Source organism: Aedes albopictus, chromosome 2, assembly GCF_035046485.1.
Source record: "Aedes albopictus strain Foshan chromosome 2, AalbF5, whole genome shotgun sequence".
Taxonomy (NCBI): domain Eukaryota; kingdom Metazoa; phylum Arthropoda; class Insecta; order Diptera; family Culicidae; genus Aedes; species Aedes albopictus.
In genome coordinates, this window is record NC_085137.1 from 245549444 (window position 1) to 245573462 (window position 24019).

General features: G+C 39.5%; 1 protein-coding gene across 3 annotated transcripts in view; it reads left to right on the forward strand.

The window, feature by feature from the left end:
- The window catches only part of LOC109622889 (ras-GEF domain-containing family member 1B), a 190224-nt gene that overhangs the window by 71113 nt on the left and 95092 nt on the right, over positions 1–24019 (forward strand). For all 3 annotated transcript variants that reach the window (XM_029858616.2, XM_029858621.2, XM_062851442.1), the window contains exons 4-5: positions 17473–17586; positions 17734–17930. In XM_029858616.2, coding sequence (XP_029714476.2) covers positions 17473–17586; positions 17734–17930 — 311 coding nt within the window. The remainder of the gene's footprint in view (positions 1–17472; positions 17587–17733; positions 17931–24019) is intronic.

Sequence of the window (24019 nt, forward strand, 5' to 3'; positions counted from 1 at the left end):
CGCAGAAGCCGACGGAATAACATCGCAACGCTAGGAACGATCTGTGCACTGCAAGGTCTAGGCAACAGACAGTCAGTCCACCGAAACCGAGCCACCGAATCGGACGAGCATGGAACGCTCGACAGAATTTTAATTTGTATTGTGTGTCGTTTAGCTTTAAGTGAAATATAATATTAAGCTACAGTTAGTGAATAAACCGTATTTAGCATGTTCCGTGTGTATTAAGAATAAAGTGTCGTGTTTTACAACCGTCGCGAGTTATCTAATTGAATTTGGACACCGAAACGCCGTCGATTGCATGCGGGCACAAGGCACCATTGGATGATGTGCATGGAGCACAATTGAAACCCCATTGTTCCATGGAAGATTGGTTTTCCCATCGATGTCGGAGTGGGAACCCAGAACCTGAGCTATCAATCTACGAGGTAAAGCCCTACTCCTTCACAGTAAGTCTACTGAAAGCTCATTAGACATCATAAAATCAGCTGGGGCCATCCAAACTATTTTGGTGTTTATTATACAGCATCTACAGCAATTGAAGCTTCTGTTTTGGCTATAAAGAGTTATGTTGTATAATCTATTATACTTACTGAAGCTCACAGAATACAACCAGAGACTATGGCATAGTAGTACTTCGAGATAATCAGACTGATACCATCTGTCCTGCAATATATTACATGAAGTCCACGTAATAAAACCTTATTTTTACTGTTTCGAGTTACACAACATTACCAACCGTTATGATTGATTGATTGATTCAATTTATTTATTAAGGGTTAACTAGAATTATTTAAAAATTATAATCCGGTTGCTTCAGTTGCTCCAGGTTATACTGAGGCGGCTGTAGGTACCGTACGTCGTTAATCACAGAGTTTTTGACGCATTTTTATCATCACCAGGTCAGAGTCGATGTAAGCGCCACGATAGGTCCTGACGTCGATAATATCGCAGAAGTCCGTGTGCTGTGGTGATCACAAATTATAACGATAAGGGAGATTGTGCTGAATGTAGGTGCTTTTTTTTGGTTTTTATTTCTGTGTATTTTAACTAGAGCTAATTCTACACTTGAATGTAGGTGCTACGTGTGGCCAGACCATGTTCTAAAGTTGCTCGTAACCCGGCCGGTGCCACGCGGAGATAGGAATCGGAGTTGCATGGGAGAAGGCTGAAGGGCTTTACAAGACGTCTAAGTCGTATTGGCAGCCTTTACCGTGATTATATCTCTTAGAAGCTCGATAGAATCATAAGCGGAGAATTATGTCTGTTGACCAACAGAGAATATATGCAATAAATATAGAGCATGGAACCATTTGGGCACCAAGTTGGGCACGAAGTTTTTTTTCTTTTTATATGTGAATTTTAACTTAAGCTAATTCTTCACAAGGGCATGAAGTCGTACTTTGGGAATTTTCTGTTAAAATTTACTCAATCTCATAGCATGTTACCTATTGACTTGATTTTTTTATCCATGGCTGGATAGCGTACACAGTTAAAAAATGTTATAGCATATAACCTGTAACAAAAGGATTTTCGATTTTACCTGACGAAATGGTTCAGTGTACATTGTTGATTATTGAACTTTTTCAACCCATTGTAAAATTCATTTACCATAATTGTAGACTTGAAGCTCTGAACCCCAATTTATTGACCGAGCACCAAACCATGAACTTGTCCAAATTGGCTGATGTGGAATGTGGAATTATCACAAAAATTATCATGAAGTAACACTTCAGAGTTTAGAGGTTCATAGATCCTATTTGGTAGTATAACGTTACTATCTAAAAAAAATCACCGCGATTGATTATGAAACTTTACTCAGTATGTCGGATATAGCTGATGTTACGAGTGTAGACCGTTAGTTCTGAACTCCATGATAGTTTGGCTGACCTGGAATATTTCCATAGTGTCTCTAAATAACTTTTAAGATTTCAAGAGCTTCACGGATCTCAGCAGATTATGCTATGCTATTATTTATGGCGAAAACACAAAGTTTTTCTTGTAGATTTGAAGGACTCCATTTTAGAACAGTTTGCCCGACCCTGAATGTCCTAAAGGTTAATGATAAAAAGTAGCCTTTAAGATTGGTCCAGTAACCACAGATAAATATGCAACGTTACTTAGTATTGCAGATATGGCTGTTGTTGCGAATGTGGACCTGAAGTTCTGAACTCCAAGCTAGTTTGGCTGGCCTGAAATATCCCTATAGTGTCTCTAAATGACATTTGAGATTTTAAGAGCTTCAGGGGTCCCAGCAAATTATGCAATACTATTATTTGTGGTGAAGACATTCTTGTAGATTTGAAGAACTTAATTGAAGGACAATTTGGACGACCGTGAATATCCCAAAGGGTTATAATAAGCAAGAAGACTTCAGATTGCTCCAGTAACCACGGTTGATTATGCATCGTTACTCAGTTTAACAGCTATTGCTACTGTTACGAGTGTAGACCTGAAGTTCTGAACTCCAAGCTAGTTTGGCTGACCTGGAATATCCCTTTAGTGTCTCTAAATGACATTTGAGATTTCAAGAGCTTCACGGATCCCAGCAGATTATGCAATATTATTATTTATGACGAAAACACATAGAGTTATTCTTGTGGGTTCCCAAGTAACAATCTTGATTCTATTTGGTTATATTTGTTTTTATAATAGTTTTATCGGAACATTGCATATTCTAGTTGACCTTATCGGAGTTTCAGTTGAGCACAACTATTCTTCGTCAATATGTGGTTTTAAAAACACCTCCAACAATACCGTAAACCGGGGTCAAATTGATCAGCGGGGTGAAATTGATCACTCGGGTACTACATTATAATTCCATACTAGGAACTCTTAAGCGTCGTAATGATCTTAAGCTTTTTACGTCATCTGATTCGTAGATGTCTAAAGATGAGTGTAGACTTTTAATTTTTTAGAAAAATGTTAGTTTTGCCTTATTTTTTCAAGGAATTTGCAATGTATTTCTCATTTACCTGTAATCATTGCTGCTAAACAATCAATTGCTAATAGGACTTCCCATGAATTCTCTGTTTTAACATTTTTGTGGAGCCTTGGTTGGGATGTTATGCACCAAATCAGAACATGAAATTGTTATAAAAAGTTTATTTTATGAAGAAATAGTCATTAATTGTAATAGAAATCACTTATTTCAACTGAAATTGCCTACCTTTAGGCGTTTAAGGAGAAATTTCAAAATTTAATTTTGCATTTAAAGTATTAAATTCACTAGTTTTAAGATTTTAGACGCGTTATTCGGTTTTAGAAGAGCAAAATTAAGCGGTGAAGGAAATTTTCCTTTCCAACCGATGCTTAATTGTATACTGATCAATTTCGCCCCAAAGTGGCATTTCCAATATTTTGATATTTGTAGTTGTTTAACTTAAAGTTTAAATTTGTTGAACAAAATTTTGTCACATGGTTCCATGGAGATCCACTGGGTACTGGTTTTACAGAAATTCTTTTGGCAATATTTGAACAGACACTGATGTTATCCGCAAAAGTTGTTTTAAAGTGATCAATTTGACCCCGGATTACGGTACTTGAGGTTCAGTTCATAAAACCATAAACACAACAAGAACTGTTGAACTTATTTTCAGTTTTATAAGGTTCTTGTAGTTATCTTCAATCATTCGTTCTTGATCAAGAGCAACTGTTCTCGCATGAGAACAGTTTGGTACATGAAAAATACAAGAAAAAACTCAAGCACCAGATTTTGATTCTCATCGTTCCATTATTGCTGTCAATCAAGAGCACCTACCCCGAATCCCAACCGCGACGCGGTGCAGTGCCAAGTTCCTCCGGTAGCAGCATCCGAAATGAGGTGGGTATGGTCATCCAGGACGTCGATTCCCGAGCAATCGGGGGTCCAATCATCGATCTTCAAAATCAACAACTACTTACCTGTTGGAAGTGCTGACCGGAGGAATGAGGCACTGCACCGCATCAAAGCCGGTTATCGAAAAGGTCTGCTGGTCTGCCGGTACCGGGCTGATAATGAAATTCATCGGGCGGGATTCACAAAATCCACCGCGGTGCGATAATTTATTGTTTGTTTACAATTTGGCGTACATGATTTATGACGTTCTCGGCGGAGTTTGCATAAACCTACATCAAGAACGTTATAAACCTGAGTACTCTTGAGTAATACTTCTTACCCTTGCATAAGATGAAATAAATTTAAGGTGAATATATAACGAGGCCATACTTCAAATTTCCAAAAGCACAAATCTGAACAACCGAGGGTTGGTTTGCGCTGAAAAGTTGATCGATTGGTCACCACCAGCGGGTTACTAATCGATCAACTTTTCAGCGCAATCTGTCTTTTGGTTCCTCAGATTTGTGCTCTTGCAAATTCTTGGCATTTGGCATCCTTGTTACACCATGGAAATATTTCCAATTTGTATAATAAATTAATCCCGATTACAATAATGTGACATTTTCATTGTGTTTTTAATTTCAATTTAATTCACCAAACTTTTCTGCCGACATAAAAGCTGCATCAGCAACAACACTTACAAATTTATTATCGTTTTATCGTGCACTTGAAGAACTCTACAAGGAGAAAGCAATTCGACTTGAGGACAACTTGGGAAGTATAACAAGTTTTAAGAGAAATTTAAAAACAACTCTCCAAGAGCATCTTTGGATGGGCCTCTTTGGCTTTATGGCGGGTTTATGGTTGACTTGATGTCGTTTTGCAGAGCAATTTGGTTTATGCATGGTTTTAAAGAACAGGTGTTGAAGAATACTTCAAAAGCATTATAAAATTAATTTTGTTACTTGGGTTTGAAGGACTTCATTATAGAACACTTTGGACGACCGTGAATATCCCATAGAGTTAAAATAAGCTTGTAGACTTCAGATTGCTCCAGTATCCGCGGTTAATTATGCAGCGTTACTCAGTATAACAAATATGGCTACTGTTACAAGTGTAGACCTGAAGTTCTGAATTCAAAGGTAGTTTGGCTGACCTGGAATATCCCTTTAGTGTCTCTTAATGACATTTGAACATGAATGAGATTTCAAGAGCTTCACGGATCCCACCAGATTATACAATACTATTATTTATGGCGAAAACACATAGAGTTATTCTTGTAGATTTGAAGGACTTCATTATAGAACAGTTTGGAGATCCTGAATGTCCCAAAGGGTTATAATAAAAAAAAGTAGACTTCAGACTGCTTCAGTAACCAGGGTTGATTATGCAGCGTTACTCAGTATACCAGATGTGGCTATTGTTACGAGTGTAGACCTGAAGTTCTGAACTCCAAGGTAGTTTGGCTGACCTGGAATATCCCTATAGTGTCCCTAAATGACATCGTAGATGTCAAGAGCTTCACAGATCACAGTAGGTTATGCAATGCTATTATTTGTGGCGAAAATACATAAAATGATCCTTGTAGATTTGAAGGACTTCACTCTAGGACAATTTGGAACACCTAGAACATCCCAGAATATAAAACATCTCTTGATATTCTTGACCAAGGGTTAATGAATACATATAAACGTAACCCATATCCAAGTTCAGCTTTTAGAACAACTGGTACGTCAATTATTTCTTTTATCCAAATTTCATGATGTTCAGGATGTTCTAGGTTGTCAATGAAGTCTCAAATACAAAAATTCCAATTTTTCCTTAATAGAGGACTCAATTTGCAACAACTTTGCCGAAGACAGTATTCTGTTTTGCTGAATGGGTGAATTTATACAGCCGTTTCTATGTTGGGGTCATATATGACCCCTCCGGCTCCAAAGGGTTAAGGGAATCGAATACACTTTAAAATTATTTTCCTTGAAATTACACGGAAAATAAAATTTTCTATGAAAAAAATTTAAAATAAAAATAATTCACAAATAATCATAAAATCTCAAAATGTTTTCATCTCAAAAAATCCGTACTCCAAATTTCCAGGAAAAATATGGAACTGTGGGTATGTTCAAAAATAAAAATTAGAAAAATCAAAAACTGAAATTCACGACATTCGACAATTAAAAAGAATCATCTTCCAAAACAAGTTTAAATCAATTTTAGATGACGAAAAATGATATTTAGATCAAAATAAAAAATTTGGGTATTAGAGGGTTAAAGTTTGAAGGATTCGTCATTGACATAACCGTCACCATTGGAAATTGTAAAGCAGCTTTCTCGTTCAAAAAGGAAATTTCTGCAGTAAAAATTTCGTCACTGTATTGCGGGCGGAGAATGGAATACAGTGAATACATTTTCACTACGGAAATTTTAGTTCTGAACAAGAAAACTGTTTCTGAGTTTTCAATGATGACTGTTATATCAATGACAACTTCTTCAACCATAACACATCACAAACACTCCCACACACTTTTGGGTGACCGCAAAAGAACCATCCGGATGGCGTAGCACCGGCCAAACCGTCGCGAAAAAGAAAAAATAACTAGCAAACGCGAAAGAAATGTTACGAGCAGCTCAGGACCCGTCTGCACGCAGCAACGCCTAGGGGCTGTCCATAAACCACGTGGTCATTTTTTTGGGGATTTTCAACCCCCCCCCCCCCCCCCCCGCGTGGTCATTAGTCCATACAAAATTTTTTATTTGTCCATACAAAATAGTCATTGGCCGAACCCCCCCCCCCCCCCCCCCCCATGACCACGTGGTTTATGGACAGCCCCCTATTGCGCTTTTTTAAATACATTAATCTCTCAGGCTTTGTGCCTCTGATTCCAAATGGATTTAAGATGCCCTGCTTTAAAGCATCAAAACATTTGTTCATAGAATTGCCAAGTCGTAGTATGGCGAGTAGATGTACGGAAATTGCATCACGGTAAATATTGAAATTATGCAATCACATACAGTAATCAAGTCAATATTATTCCATCGCCTCATTCGTTTGGAGCCTGTTCAGAGAAATAAGAAAAATGATAGCTACTGCTACACATAGGTCGTATACACAACAGAGGTCTCGTCTAATGCAAATGCATTCCTGGATGTGATTGGTGCGGTTGATTTTGAATTATCTCCACTGGATGTCATCTGCAGTAGTCGGTACATCATCGTACTGCTGCCGACACTACTGCATGAAATAGTGCTTTTTTATCACCGCAACGCCTAACATTCATGGCTGCCTCCCACACCCTCGCCCAATACAATATGCGTTAGCAAAAGGACATCCAAATTAGGGGCACTATGCCGCCGTCACAGAGCTATATTGCAGATAGTCACATTTTCACATTCTAGGCATATCTGGCGATTTTCGATCCGAAAATCCCACCCCAGACAAAGGACGGCGGCAGTCGAATGTTTTGCGTAAGGCCGGAGAAGCCTATGGGACTAATTAGGTTTTGCTGTTTGCGCATTGTTCCGCAACTGTATAGTGCCAATAGACAGATTTAGCTGCTTTGTCGGCGTCCGAATAGCAGCTCTAGGAAAAACATCCGACTCTAGGCTCTCTATGAATTCGAAAATTAGTGGTTGAGCTTTGATCGTCATCTTGTGGTGAAATTTCGACAGACTGGAAATAACACACGAAGTTTATTGAGCTTGTTCACCAAGTGTCAGTGTGGGAAACCGTTTCTCCATATTGCAAGCAAATCAACAGTTATTATAAGCTAATATCTTAAAAAAAAGGGGGTGGTACAATTTGAGTCGGAATTTCTATTTTGGGTGCAGGTTAGAGTATAGGACCTTTTGGGTAGGGACAAATTCGGTCAATATTATACCAAATGACATATTTTTTTGTATACGATGAGTACTGTATGTATGAGAACATTATGTTTATTGGTTTAAAATATTCAAAACTTCAACGGAAAGTGTTCGGAATAGGAGTCCCTATCAGAATCGTCCCTATGCTAGCCTATACTTTATCAATCAGTAAAATAGTAAACAACGTTTACATCGCACGTGTACATCGAAACGAAACAATGTAAATACACATATTGATGAGTTTTACCACATTTTCTCACTGGTACATTGCCATTCTTGTTCGATGGTACCTAGCACATATCAAAGGTGTCCTTGCATAAATTTGCTCGAAGAGTTCCACTTACAGGTTTAAGTACCGAGAAGATTCACTCGAGCGTGTGTACTTGACTCATAACGCTTCTGCCAGACAAGATAATGAAATTCCTTCGACGGTCGACCCCACAAGCCAACACAATATGGACTGCAATTATAGAGGCAAACGATGCATATGTAATGCACCACAAACCGAGCAACTGTTCTATTATTATTCTGTTGATCAAATTATCCGGAATCCAAAGAATACGAGATACAAGTCAACAAGCATCAACGCTACTATGTGTTATTTAGTTGAACATTCTGAAAAAGGTAATAGAAAATCAACAACTCGGTTCGCAGCTGATTCCTTCCACATTTGCCAGATCACTCTCGAGTTGGTCAGTCCACGTTGTCCGACATGCTCCAGGTCATCCTGAACCATCCGGATATCTTGTGAAGCATATATTTGCAGTCCAGCATCCTGGCTATCGAATGGATTTATTAATTTAAGTATTGCGATCAATCACAAATACCGTAAACCGGGGTCAAATTGATCTCTGGGTCGAAATTGATCAGGCGTTTTTCAGTTATATTAAACATACTTTCAATATTTTCCTTACAAATATCGTAAAGTATCTGATTCAAACAGCTTGATTCTTGTGGGGAAACTATTTGAAGTATGCATAAATCAACTGTAAAACGACTGATCAGTTTCGACACGGAGATCAATTTGACCCCGGTTTACGGTAATCCGTTTTGAAACATTTTAAACCTAAGCTATTATATGAATATGATTATTCCTTAAGAGAAACACAAAATAAAATAAACCCTACAAAATATTCTTCCTAGAATCGATATCTAGGGTTACCATAGACTATTATCAAAGAAAAAAGATCAGCTGCGCCGCTACTTTTGCTAGAGATTTCTGCTGGAATAACTCTAACTATCAAGAATTCAAGAAATAGACAGGAAATTCAGTTTGGCAAAGAAAAAATAATCAAAAAATTCGCCAAATTCCAAAAAAAAAACTTCCAGGAATTCTGTGAACGGAGGATTATTTCAATGATTGAAAGTTGTCAAATTATTTGTCCAATGATTACCAAAAAAACTACTACTGGAAGTACCGTAAACCGGGGTTAAATTGATCAGAGGAATAAAATTGATCATTCGCAGATTAATTTGTAATTCCATATTAGTAGCTTCTACACGTCGTTATGACCATAAAATTCTTACCTAATCTAGATCGTCGATGTCTAGAGATGAGTGTGGACTTTTCAGTTAAAAAAAGTTATTCTTGTATTACTTTTTTAAGGGTTCTTCAATATGTTTCTTACACAGCCGACGGTTTCCTTACACCCAAGTTCAAAATCATACAGTCCACTGCCATGAAGGGAGTCGTCCACCACGCCTACGAAGTTTATCCCATTCCAACGATTTCCCTTCTGCATTTCCACCAGCCAGTGTGGAACATAATTTGGCCGGATTTCGAACCAACGATTTCAGTTCCTGAAGCTTCAACGTTCCAGTGTCTTTGAAGTGCAAAATTCCAAAATGCCACCAGTGCAGTACTCTCCGATCAAGCCTGTCACCAAGGAAAATCCCGTGGTCAATCCTGAGACGAATCCGAATCCAGGAACCGTCTCGGATCCAACAGGAGTGACAATCCCAGTGGTTGTGGAAAATTCAACGGAAGTTCCGAATCCAGTGAAAGCGATGAATCCTGTAGTGCCTGTAGTGCCAGACCCTCCTTCGAATGCAGGCCACTCAAGCAGTGAATCATCCTTCCATAGATTTCATTGGCAGGAACAAGTAGACCGCGGTGCCATAACTAAGCTGAACGGACTTTTCCGCCAACGAAGCCAGGTCGAGCAAAAGGTGGTTCGCTTCCAATTCACCTTGCGAGACCAAAGACACCTGAGTCTGGCTCAGCTCAACGTCATTACCGGCAAACTTGCAGCAGCCTAAGAAGAATTTAGCAGGTTCCACAGCGAGATCATGGCCCTGATTCCCGACGACGCAGAGAATGAACAAGAAGAGATCTACACCGCTTTCGAGGATCGTCACGATACAGCATCCACCGCAGTCCAGGAGATGATTATAGCCCTCAACCACAACACACCTCCAGCCGTCGCCACACCTCAAGTAGTGGTCCAGCAGCAACCCCTGAAAGTTCCGATTCCCACATTCGACGGTACTCAGCTTGCCTAAGTTCAAGGCAATTTTCCAAAACCTAATGGAAAATTCTGCCGACTCTGACGCAATAAAACTGTACCATCTGAACAAGGCCCTAGTTGGGGCTGGCTGCTGGTTCCCTCGACGCCAATATCATCAACGAGGGCAACTACGAGCAAGCTTGGAGAATGTTGAGCGAACGCTATGAAAATCAGCGGCTCATCGTCGAAAGTCACCTACGAGGCCTGCTCAACCTGAAGAAGATGTCCAGCGAATCATCCAAGGAGCTACGCTGTTTGCTCTACGAGGCAACCGGACATGTGGAGATCCAGCGATATCTCAAGCAAGAACTCACCGGCGTGTCTGAGCATCTAGCCGTGTACCTCATCACCGCGGCTCTCGACAAGGCTACGCGAAAGGCTTGGGAATCCACTGTAAAAAGCACCGAACTGCTGAAGTACACTCTAACTATCGCATTCCTGAAGTCTCGTTGCCAAATCCTGGAGAACTTCGAGTTGTCACAGGTTCCAGCTTCGCCAGTTCTCAAACCAAAGTCCACGCAGTCGTCTCTCAAGGTGCCGCCCCAGAAAAGTAACGCAGCCGTGTGTTCAAATCCAAGTGACACTTCCTGCGATGTTTGCTCCGACCACCACTTTAACCACCAGTGTTCGGCATTGAAGCAGCTGACCACAGCTCAAAGAGCAGAGAAGATTCGATCCATCGGTCTTTGTTTCAATTGCCTCTGTAAGGGCCACCAGTCGAAACACTGCCCTTCAGGCAAAACGTGCCAGAAATACAGCAAGAAGCACCATACCTTGTTGCATGCTGACTTCAACCTAGACAACACTCAGGACGTCCAAGAAAACGTTTCCGATCCGAAGTCAGTACACGACACGAGTGCTTCTGCTCCCGTTTCACCAACTTTGAAGACAAGTCCATCCGTGTCCACGATCTGTTCATGCAGTAAAGCAGCACAGGAAACCAAAACTGTTCTGTTGTCCACTGCCGTGGTCCACGCTATCGACAAGAATGGCAAACCGTATCCATGTCGAGTACTGCTGGATTACTCGAATTACAAGAACCGAAACCATGGCCAATCTTCTGAGATTACCAAAAACGAAAGCTGATGTCCCTATCACTGGAATCAATGCTCGTCGCAGTATCGCTCGTGAAAAAGCTTCAGTCACTTTCCGGTCCAAGCTCACCCAGTTTCAAGCCACCATTGAATGCTTGGTGACTCCCAAGGTGACACCGTTCGTACGTACAAGACTGGACGTCAGCGACTTGGATGTACCAGACACCATTCATCTTGCGAATCCAAGATTCCACATTCCCGACAAGATCGATCTACTCATCGGAGGAGAACTGTTCTTCGACATCCTCAAGCATCATCGCATCGATTTGGGCGACAACCTACCCACTCTTCGTGCTACCAGCCTCGGATGGAAAGTGACGGGAACTATCACTGCTCCTGCAACATCTGAATTGTCAGTTCGTCACTCAAACATTCTTCTTCTTCTTCTTAGCGTAACGTCCTCACTGGGATAAAGCCTGCTTCTCAGCTTAGTGTTCTATGAGCACTTCCACAGTTATTAACTGAGAGCTTTCTCTGCCAATGACCATTTTGCATGTGTATATCGTGTGGCAGGCACGAAGATACTATAGAGGCCCAAGGAAGTCAAGGGATTTTCCTTTACGAAAACATCCTGGACCGACCGGGAATCGAACCCGTCACCCTCAGCATGGTCATGCTGAATACCCGTGCGTTTACCGCCTCGGCTATATGGGCCCAAACATTGCAATTGTAGAAAACGTCGAAGTGCTTGAGCATGTACCGTCCATTTCCAGTAGTTTACCAACGCACAAAATCTACGAGGACCAGTCTGTATTGCACGTTCTCGAAAATCAACAGATCGATTTGGCTTTCGACATCCATTCAAACGGACTGCGGATCAACTTGATAACCGGCGTGTCAGGATCCACCATGTTGGAGAACCAATTCAAACGCGATCCAAGCTTGCGGGACAGATATTTCAATCGTCCTCCTGAACGTGATTCCTGTGGCTGTGGGTATCTTTTCCGCCTCGGTGAAGCTTACGACTTACCACATCAAACCACGTGCTGCATGCCCCATCATGCAGTTCTATCCCCAACATGCTCCAGATACGATCGAGAATCCTTCGATACAGGTGTGAAGTCGCAGCCTGCTATGCAACCCTTGAACGAAATTTGATGCTCGCCAACGAAGATGAAGAAGATTCCGATTTCCAGGTTACGATTCAGCAAGACTTTGATGTCGATCACACGTTTCTTGAAACTGAACCGGAGAAAAATCTCGTCAACCACATTGTGATTGCACACAATGAATGCCGAGAACAAACATGTAATTCGGCTTCCTACAAATCTCCACGACGTACGTCACCAGAGCAAGGAGAGAAACTCTACCACTCTACGAAGACAACGTGAAGAAAATGTTCAAGGTTCTTGCTGAGTATGGCGACTCCAAAGACGATCGTTATCGTATCACACACAACGACCCAATCGTCAGTCTTATCCCAGAAATCCATGAAACAGCATGAGTACTGTGAGGTTCAGCGCCCGTCTGTTCTACTTGAAGCCTTTTCTTCAGTTGTCAAAGTGGTTGAGCCCTTCAGCAAACATTTTCGGAGAGTTATGCCTGATAGTGATAAGCCACTAGACAATGAACAACAAAGGTGGATAGATCTCCAAAGCGTCGGACCTCCATTGAAGCCTGTCAAAGTACCCAGGAGTGTTATGTTTCCCCATTCGATGGTGTGCAAATTACAAGAATCAGATGGCATCGCAGTCACCTTGCCAGCGACCTATGGATACTTACTATTATATATAGGTACCTACCCGATCAGAAAGGCATAACAAAATTATAACTGATTGAGTTATTTATTTCAAAGATTTTTCATAACAGAATGAGTCATAAAATTCGCCAGTTAGGTGTTAAAATAACGTTATAACTAAAATTGCTCTAGCCATAACATAATTATAACAGGTCTTGATACAATTATAACACGCTTATAACAAAATGAGATATAAAAAATCAAGAAAGGAAAATCAAATAATATCACATATTGTTATAAAGCAGTTATAAATACATTGGGTAAAAATTAACACATTTTTGGGTAATCAATTTTTAGAGTGACATTTTAAAGTCTACTGGCATCAAAAAACTTCTCCACATAGTATACATAAACCCCAGGGATTCGAACCTAGGACGACTAGAAACTACTAGAACAGGAGCTCGTCGTTTTTACCAGTGAGGCCATCGCAGCACTTGAAGTGAGGGGCGATATAAGCTGAAATGGTTCTTCATATTGGTAGCTCCTATAAATAGACTCGCTGATCCAACATACTGGAGAGGGAAAGCATGACGTCACCATATCCAGTTATAACGTCACCATGCACGTTACTACAGCCCATTTAGTCCCTCAGCTTCAGTGCCGTGCGCGCTTGTTGTGCACTAGAGCCAGCGTTCACTACTTCGGAGCTGGAGCCCACATCGCTGTACCTACGCGAATGGACGTCACACGAAACTGTTCCTAATACAGTTTATAGCAATTATATCTTCGTTTTATTAACTAAGTTGAACAGATAGCTAATGACTTTCAAATAGTGAAAAGTGTGGAACTAAGTACTAGTTGCGCCAGCGTTTATTTAAATGTTTAACACCTATTTTCCTGAGCCTCATTTTGCACCCAATTTCAAAACTTCAAAAATCTGATTCTCAGCCGTTTCTCATTGAAAGTTAGTGAAATTTTGACAGTTGATCACAAAATCCTTCTAGTTTATTTAACCTATATCATGGTTCCGGATTTTTCCGTTGTTCCGGATTTATGGCCGGGGGTATTGGGGTAACCTCCTTATCAGATAGAGGTGCAACCTATAATTTGCCTTCGAAAACTAGCTTGCGGCATATCAAAATTCATGATTTTGCAAAACAAGAGTATTGGACCATGTTTCTAAAGATTTCGGATACACTGGCCACTTCTCCGGATGTTCCGGAAAGTGGCCACTTTCTGACCGGTTCTGAATCCTAGCTTGCGACATATCAAACGTCATGATTTTGCAAAACAAGAGTATTGGTCCATGTTTCTAGAGATTTCGGATGCATTGGCCACTTCTCCGGATGTTCCGGACCCAGGTGCCTCCAGGGGAGTGACCATTTACTGACCGGTTCTGAAACCTAGCTTGCGACATACAAAATTTCATGATTTTACAAAACAAGAGTATTGGGCCATGTTTCTAGAGATTTCGGATACAGTGGCCACTTCTCCGAATGTTCCGGATGTTGGGGCCCCACGAAAGTGGCTACTTTCTGAGCGGTTCTGAAAACTAGCTTGCGACATATCAAACTTCATGACTTTGCAAAACGAGAGTATTGGACGATGTTTCCAGAAATTTCGGATACAGTGACCACTTCACCGGATGTTCCGGAAACCTGGTGCCCCCAGGTATGTGGCCACTTACTAGAAATATTCCCTGAAAGTACTCCGTGGCCATCCATAATAAAAAGACATCCTGTAAGACATGTACAAAATACTGTAAACAAATATAAACGCCGCGGTTCAATTACATCTAGCATTTTCCACTTGAGAGCCAAGGACTTCTCGACAACTTTGCTGATGAGTGATGATCCGAACTTCCTAGGACAGCAGATTAATGAGATTTAACATATCAAATAGCTAATACTAAGTAGTGAAATTGTGCATAAATTTTTACACTATTCGAGAATTTTAGGAATCATGAACAAATTTGCTGAACATACGAACTGTGCAGGTGATCTGAATCATTATAAGAAACTTTTAATATTACCCAATATCATCACGTAATGGTGGAGTTGCTTACTTCATTTTTCACATTCCAAAGTCATAAGCTAACTGTACAAATTTGATGAAGACATGAGCTTTTTTGGTAGTTCATATAATAATGGATATCAACAAATGTGTATTTTCTAAACACAATGGCGCCATACAGCGGTTTATTTACGCACTAAACACTACCAAAAAAATGTTTTTTTTTTCATTCGTTTATTTATTTATAGGTCCCCAAAAATATTGATTAGTTACACATTGCAATTTAAAAATTATTACTGAGTTTGTTATAATGTTGATGTTATGATGATCAAATCACATATTCATTTATTGTAACTGGCTTTGTTAGAACCTTGAAATAATACAAACTAGTTTTCGTACCGATTCCAACAAATATAACTAAATATAACAAACCTTGATATAGATATCAACCATTGATATAATTATGTTTTGTTTTTGTTATGCCTTTCTGATCGGGTATGGATACTACTTTCATGATATGAAAGCTAATTTATGAATTGGTAATTTAACATCAAATTGATCACGAGGCGTTAGGTGAGGTGCAAGAATAAACTCGATCATTGTTGATTAGTATGACGGAAATTCGACAAAACCCTATTTCACGGAAACATGATAAAATCGTTTTTACAGTCTCTCACTAAACGCATCGCCTTTCGTTTGCAATGCGAACGAGGACGAACGAATAATTTCCTAATCTAGCTTACAACTGTTCACAGCAGGCACACAAACAAAAGCAACAACCTTTCGCTGCTGAAACGCGTCCAATAATGCGAGCAAAAATACACAGTGGCAATCAGGAGCCCTGTACCTATTGGCGATCAAATGTGAGGTTAAGTAACGCAAAATTTTCAACTTTGAAAGCAAAAATAACATATTTCTACCCAATACATTGCATGAAAGTTAGGAGATTCTGCAATAATTTCACTTTTCTTCCATTTGTAGCATTAGAAATTCAGTCTAGGGTTGGTAATTTACTGTTTTAGAAAAGCGCCACCTACGCAATTGGCTTCTTTAGCAGTGTTGAGATAAGTCCATATTCAGAATCTGCATGCAAAACTGAGCCGAAATCCAAATTTTCATGAATTTTGGTGCCCGGGAACCTATTTAAAAATCAGTTTGAAGTTTGAATGGAAGCGATTTGTCGAATCACCCTTCGTCGCATTTTGTACTGGGCGGAGCTGTCAAGCAGTTGGCCAGCTGTCAAAAGGTGATTTCGAAAAATCTCTTCGAAATCGATTTTAGGTACCAAAATAAAGTTCTAAAAATCTGAAAAAAATCATGGTGATTTAGAAAAAGCCAATTTAGCTTTGCGTTTGATGGTCAATTGAGTTTCACTTTTTTCCCTCCAAGAATCACGAGCTTCTCGGAGCATTCAACAAAATTTGTGTCTGCGTATTCTCTGGATTGCAAAAAGCAATTTCCTCTTGTTAGAGACCTAGATATTATTGCCTATAATTTCCCCAAAACATTCATGAAATTCTCAATAAAATTCAACGTGTTAATCCTCCTAATATGTGAGGTAAGGTGCACCACGATAGCGTAGTGTACGCTCAGCGAGCCTGTTACGGTCATATTAACCCCAACATCCTACTAGGGTTAATTAAATGTTCCGAATTGAGTTTTTTTTTTAATCTAGATGAGCTGAATTTTAGTATGGTGAGAAGGTCAGCTCTCTGTTTCTGCAATGAAATGGTACAAAAAGCGTGGGTATTATGATTCCTTGCCTAATTTGATGCTGTTTGAGCAAAACTTTGGATAACTATGTTGTTTAAGGTCTGTATCCGCAATAATCCGGACACAGAAACACGGCTGTAATGCTGCAATGGTTCGATAAAATTGGACAAAATTTTCACTGGAAGCTCTTTGGTGTATGTTTATTATTTGAGTATAATTTGATGTAAATCGGCGCTGTACTGTTTGTAATTTAAAAATCCCAACATTTGATTCGCTGAATCTGAAATCTGAAATCGAAACTCTTCCAGTATAGATACATGTCGATAAGGGTGTGACAAATCTAATTGTCTAACATCCCAGAAATACTAGTGATTTCTGTGAACCGATCAACAAATGGTTTGTTTGTTAATGAACACTCATAACGCAAATGTGCATCATAAGCATGTTCGAGCTCCAGTGCGTGCTGTAGTAGTTGCAATATTGTATCGTACATAGTTCAATTTATGGTTTACGCAAATAACTAACTTTATAATTAGTGTATCAGACTAATATGAATACATATGACATCTATTTGGATAAATTCTCGCTCCGAACCGAACGTAGCCATACTCAGTCCGTCTAGCCGTGATCATTTGCCTCTAAGCTTTGTCCGCCTCGAACGGGAAAGCACGACATATCAATCACTAAACATCGCATGCCAATTAACAACTTCTTCCTATAACCGAGTTTGCATCTGCATACAACGCCATCAAACAAATCATCTCAATTACGATATCGTATCTCTCCTTGCAGCACACGGCGCTCGGATCGGGTGGAGTGATGTACGGAAACGGTAACATAGTGTCCGGTCCGTTCGAGTCCCTCATCGAGCTACTCATGCCTACCAACGCCGACGAGATGAATCAGGTAAGATAGTAGAGCCACACATGGACTCTCACATTACCGTCGACGGCCTCCCATTCCGTTGAACATCAAACGGAAATTAAATTATTTCGTATTCATCTTGTTCTACGCTTCCGCCATGCTCTCGCTACGCCGGGAACCGGGGACCAGGAATATGTTTTCTCCTTCCTGCTGTCGTGCCGATTTTTCATCCGAACATACGAGCTGTTGGGTAAGCTGCTGGAAATGATACCGGAACCTGAGCCAGTGGACCGTTTCGTGCCGCTGCTTGCCGTGTGGACCAAGATGTTCCCGTACGACTTCCGCGATGAACGCATGATGAACCACGTTAAACATATCGTAGCTAGGTAAGTGTTTGTACTTGCACTATGTGCACAGCTTCTTATTTTACTTGAGAAACGTTGATTCATTTTTATTGTGCTGTAGTTTTTAAATTCTTCCTTTGTTCATAAGTGATTAGGCTTTCACAGTTCTTCATTTTTCTTTCTGAGATCAAGTGCATTTTTTTATGCTTCATATTTACTTCAATATTTATTTATTCATGTGAACTTTTCTAGAATATTTTCCATAATTATCTGAAAAATGGTACTGCATTAACATGTGATGGAACATAATAGAAGTCTTCAATTGGAGAGAATTTGAAACTATTTACATTTATATCTAAAGAAGAAACAGTAAAATGGGGTAAAATTGGTAGTTTTCAGCATAATATTAGTATTTTGTCTTGTTTTCTATTTTTGTACTAGTTCTGAAACATAAGTAATCAATTGTTGTTGAAAGATCAGACAAGTTTGAGTTTTTTAGTTAACTAGATAATATGATCGAATAAGTACGGGCGGTTCGGAGGAATTCCTTCAGTGTTATTTTAAGATTCCTCCTACAATTTCTTCCGCAATTCTTTTGTTGATTCTTAGGCAACTCCTCACAGAATTCTTTCCGCAATTTCTCGCGGATTTCTTCTTTGAATTTATCGTCTTTTTCCTGGAGGTTTGCCGGAGTTTTTTTTCTGGATTTCATCACTGCCGTTCGACGCCCAATTGTCCCAAGTTATATGGGAATCCCATACAACATGGGTTAATTATGTCTAGAATGGCAGTCTGGAGTTTCTCCAGATTTTTCCAAATTTGCCCCCTGAGTTCCTTTCGAGATTTGTTCCAGTGTTTCTTCTGGGATTTATAAGCGTTGTTCCAAACTTCGTCCCAGGATTTCTGCAGAAGTTTTTCACGGTGTCTCGGCAGGAGGACTTCCCAGAATTTCTTCCAGAGGTTTTCTCATTAAACTTCCAAAGTTTAACTCTGTATTCCTACCGGATGTCCTACCAGATTATATTCATAGTTCCTTAACAAACAAATTTCTCTTCTTTTTCAACGGTTTATCCATATTTAGTAGTTTTCTGCAGAAGTCCTTCCGGGGATTTCGTAAAAAAAATCCTTGGGGATTTCTCTTAGAGTTCCTCCCGGGTTTTTTTCCAGTTTTTTTACGAGATGTCCTAGCTTTTCTCATGTTTTTATTTTTCGAATGAGCCTTCAACAATCCTCCAATAGGTCATCCCGAAGTTGCTCACATTGATTCCTTCCAAGAATTTCTTACAAGGAATATCGTAGCTTATCCTAAGAAGTATTTCTAGAAAAACACCTACAAGAACTTCTGGAGCAACTGTTAGAGTTGGAAAGAAACACCCAGAGTCCTGATACAGCTTTAAGTAGGTATTCTATTCTATTCTATTCTAGCGTGACTATTCTATTCTGACTGTGCAAGGTCAGTATGGGGCACGTTCGGTGTAGTACTAGATTTGAAGTAATGAGCTGAATTTTAGTATGATGAGAAGGTTAATTCTCCGTTTCTGCAATGAAATAGTGCAAAAAGCGTAGGTATTATGATTCCTTGTTTGATTTGATGCTGTTTGAGCAAAACTTTGGATAACTATGTTGTTTATGTTGCAAGAAATGGAGAAAACAACAAAAATGTTGCCCAAAGTTTCGTTCAAACAGCATCAAATTAGGCAAGGAATCATAATACCCACTCTTTTTGAACCATTTCATTGCAGAAACGGAGAATTTACCTTCTCACCATACTAAAATTCAGCTCATTACTACAAATCTAGTACTTCACAGATTTGTCCTATTGAAAAGCATCCTAGAAATACCAGAATTTCTTTTGATATTTTCTTATCGGCATTAATATTTTCAGCATATGAACGGTGATGTGATACAAATATTAATTTGGCCAGGCCCACTGGGACAACCATACCAACCGTTTCATTTTTAAGGGTAAAGGGAATAGACAGATTGGTTGGGAGTGGCGTTGCTAAGAAGATTAATACACACTCCATCGCTGATGCTGCTTTCCTTGGAATGGGACACAGGTATTTCGCCTTTACTTGCTCACAGAAATGAAACAAAAAAAAAACAATAGTTCAACACAAATGTTCTAGTATAAGCAAGACTTCAACAAACACATAGCATATTCGAAAATAAAAAGTGATTTTTTTAATTAGAAAGATTTCACCAGATTCGAAACAGTTATTATAATATTATGTTATATAGCTTCTTGGTACACACAGCAAAAAGTCTTGAAATTTAAACGACATGTAAATCATGATGTCTGTGAATTTACATGGATCGAATCAGCAATTTCATTTAAAATTAAGCTATTTTCAAAGCACACATTTGGAGCATGAAAATACATTCAAATTTCAGCACCCACAATAATTACAAACAAATACGCATTTATTTTTCAGTTCATTTGCCTTTAAAATTCAATCATCGCGTAGCGTTAGCGTTAGCGTAGTTACGGTATACTTCGTAGATTGGATACTAACAACATTCATGTACCTTTTGCTAATCATGCTCGGATTGCTTTTCGGAACAAGTCCGGGGAGTTAACTTTGCTCCAATCTTATGCAAGAATACCAAAAGCACAAATGTCATTATTCTCGGCCATGCCCATCTTTACCGTAACTTGGGATAGGGGAAGAAAGTGTTGATGTAGCACTTATTCAAGAGGCCCCCGACTCAGTGACACTCCCACAAGTACGGAGTGGGTGGTTGGGAGATGTATTATGTAGGTCAAGGATTCACCTGAAAAGATGGCGATGGACCCTCGGCATTGGTTGTTTACTTGGTTAAAATATAATCTTTTTAAAGCCGGCAATCAAAAGAGATTTTTATTTTATTTATTGTTTAAATAGTTATGTTTCTGCTTAGTGAGAGGCCCAAGCAGAACCGAGCCCTCCAGGGTCATCGGAACATTTCAATAAATGTTTGAAACGCGCGAAAAAAAAAAGAAAAAAAAAGTTGGCGATCCGAGAAAAAAAAACTTAATTTACATAAAAAAACTCGAAAACAACGAAAAAAACATCTCGATTTATTGAAAAAATTACGTAAAACGAGGTGAACGAAAATAAAATCAAAATATATTTTTTCTATTTAATGTGTAAATAAGTATGTTTCGGCTCAGTGCGAGGCACAAGCAGAACCGATCCCTCCAGGGTCATCGGAACTTTGCAATAAATGTTTAAATCGCGAGGAAGAAAGAAAGCGACTCGAGAAATAACAAAATAAGTAAAAGAAAAGAAAAAAAATAAACAAAAAATTGCGTTAAACAATTTATTAAAAAAAATCGCGCGAAACGAGTAAAAAAGTTAGCAATCCGAAAAAAAGCATTTTTCCCTAAAAAAATGAAAAAAAAAATAGATCAACACCCGCGACATTACGACACTCGGCTCGAAGAAAAACGACGCAGACAACGTAGTCTACCCGCCACCGAGCAGAGATGGAAACACTCTCATCGTGAATCAACTCGCGAGTGTAAAACCAACAAACGGTATACTCACGAGAGTAAGCCGTGTGTGAGTTTATTCGCGCCCGCTTGCATCACGAGTATGAAGCAAAACAAAAACAAAAACAATCATGAATTTTTATTCGCGAAGAACAAGTGGAGATGCGGGAATTGCATTTTAGAGCGATTTTAATTGCAAAACAAGTAATTATCCATCAGATAGTAGTGTTTTGTGCTTTATTGTTCCTGAAAAGTAAATCTGTCGGCCGTGTAAATGCATTTTTTTCACAAAATTGAAAAATGTTCAGAGCTGCTTCGCGAATCAATCACGAGTGCGACCAGCTTCGTTAGCTCGCGAGTGAAGGAAGTGCGAATATATTCTGGCTTCTGTTGTTCACGAGTAGGATAGCTTTGCGTTTGTGTCTGCTCAGCTGCATTCCTCACTGTTTTCCATCACTGCCACCGAGTGATATGGCGATCGTGATCCTTCAAAAATAAGAAGGATGTTTCGTCGTCCCGACTGCAGGGTTGCCCGCGTTTGTACATCTGAAATAGAAAATAGCATTAAGGCTAAACTGGAAGCATTTCCTCATTTTTTTAGTTTTTGATTTTTTTTAAATAATAAAGAAATATTTTCAAAAGCGGTTTTCAGATACTTGTAGAGTATGGATCAATGTATCTTCTGAATTTTTTTCGTGTTGAAAAAGTTTTCCATTTTTTCAAAAACCATTTTTTTTTGTGAAATTTCGTTCAAAAATGGTTTCTGCAAGAACGAAAAACATTTTCCACTATGATAAAAAAAAATCAGAAGATACCTTGATCCATCCTCTACATGTGTACGAAAACCGTTTTTGAAAATATTGCTTCGTTATTCAATAAAAAATGAGCATGAGCATGAGCATGATTGACCGCCCGCGGTTGCTCCTCTGTTATTGCAAGGACAACTGCATTTACACAAAGAACCAACAGATGATGCTTGGGATTAGCTTTCTCTTCATTGTGTAAATGCTGGAATCCCAATACTTTTCAATAAGCAATACCAGCGCCGGCCGCGTCCGAATGCAGGTCAATTGAGGATAGGGAAGGAAGTGATGACGTGATTTTCGCTTAGGCCAATAACCGAGGAATTCTCTGCGTTACTACGATAAATCACTAGGAGTTTGGACAGGGGAAATGGAGATGTGTTGAGGATTTTGTCGTGGTAAACGAGTGTAATGTTTTGATTCGCGATTAATAATGCGCTCCCGAAGAAATACCCTTCTAAACCTTGGACGACGAACGCGAACTATTGTGCCTCAAAACTCACCCTACATAAGTTATTCATTCGCAACTAAGGAAACACAATGTTAAACACCGACGCATCTGTAGTTTGCGTTTCCGCGCGAGACAATGCTAAACGGGATCAATTCACAAGTATTAACAAAATAACACGTGATAAATAAATCAGAAAGATCTTACCGTATGGTTCACCGTCTATCTTTTACCGACCCTCTCTTTTTCCAGAAATTCATGCAACCTTTATTTGAGTCAAAACATTTATTCATTTGGACTAAAATATTACAAATGTCGACACCGAAGATGACGAACCATTCAAATTTTTGTGTACATGCAAAAAATGAAAGGAAATTATTTATTATCAACTAAATGTGCATTTGGAACTAGCGCCGACACATGACGTAACGAACTTTTCAATATTTGTTAAATAAATACACAAAAACCAGAGCTGCAGCATCTTCCACAAACTGGCCTCGAAATTACATTGAACTGCTACAACAACACACGGGTACGACGATGTGCACATTCAAATTGTCGACGACAACGCGGCCGATCCGAATGAAAAAAGCGGCACTTCCTTTGCCTCCAAAAACACACTAAACCGCCTCGTACGAAGATGAGCACGCACACAGGACGACGACGCGATGCAACGACGAACCAAGACGGACTCTCATGCAACCTTTACTTCAGTCAAAACATTTATTCATTTTGAATAAAATATTACAAATGTCGACACCGAAGATGACAGACCATTCAAATTTTTATGTAAATGCAAAAAATTAAAGAAACATATTTATTATCAACTGAATGTGCATTGGGTACTAGCACCGACACATGACGTGACGAACTTTTCAATATTTGTTAGATAAATATACAAAAACCAGAGCAGAATTGTAAAAAATCCTTTAGCATTAATTATTATGATAATATGGAAAGAGCTCCCCAATAAACATCCTTCGAAGTGTCCGAAGTGTATGTGCTGCAGCAACTTCCACTAACTGGCCTCTTCTCCGAAATCACACTGAACTGCTACAACTACATACGGGTACGACGATGTGGACATTCAAAATGACTACGACGACGACGATGCAGCCGGTCCGAATAAAAAAAAAGCGGCTTTTTCACTTTGCCTCCAAAATCACACTAAACCGCCCCGTACGAAGATGAGCACAGCCAAATCGGCGACGACGGCGACGCGGCCGGCCCGAATCACTTCGTTATTCAATAAAAAATCAAGAACCAAAAAGTGAGGAAATGCTTCCAGTTTCGCCTTAAATGGTGATAGGCTCACAACAGTTACATAATTTTTGAAAATAAATCTCTCTCTTGGCTTCCTTGGGCATCGAATATATTCTTGCCTGCCACACGCATGCAAAATAGT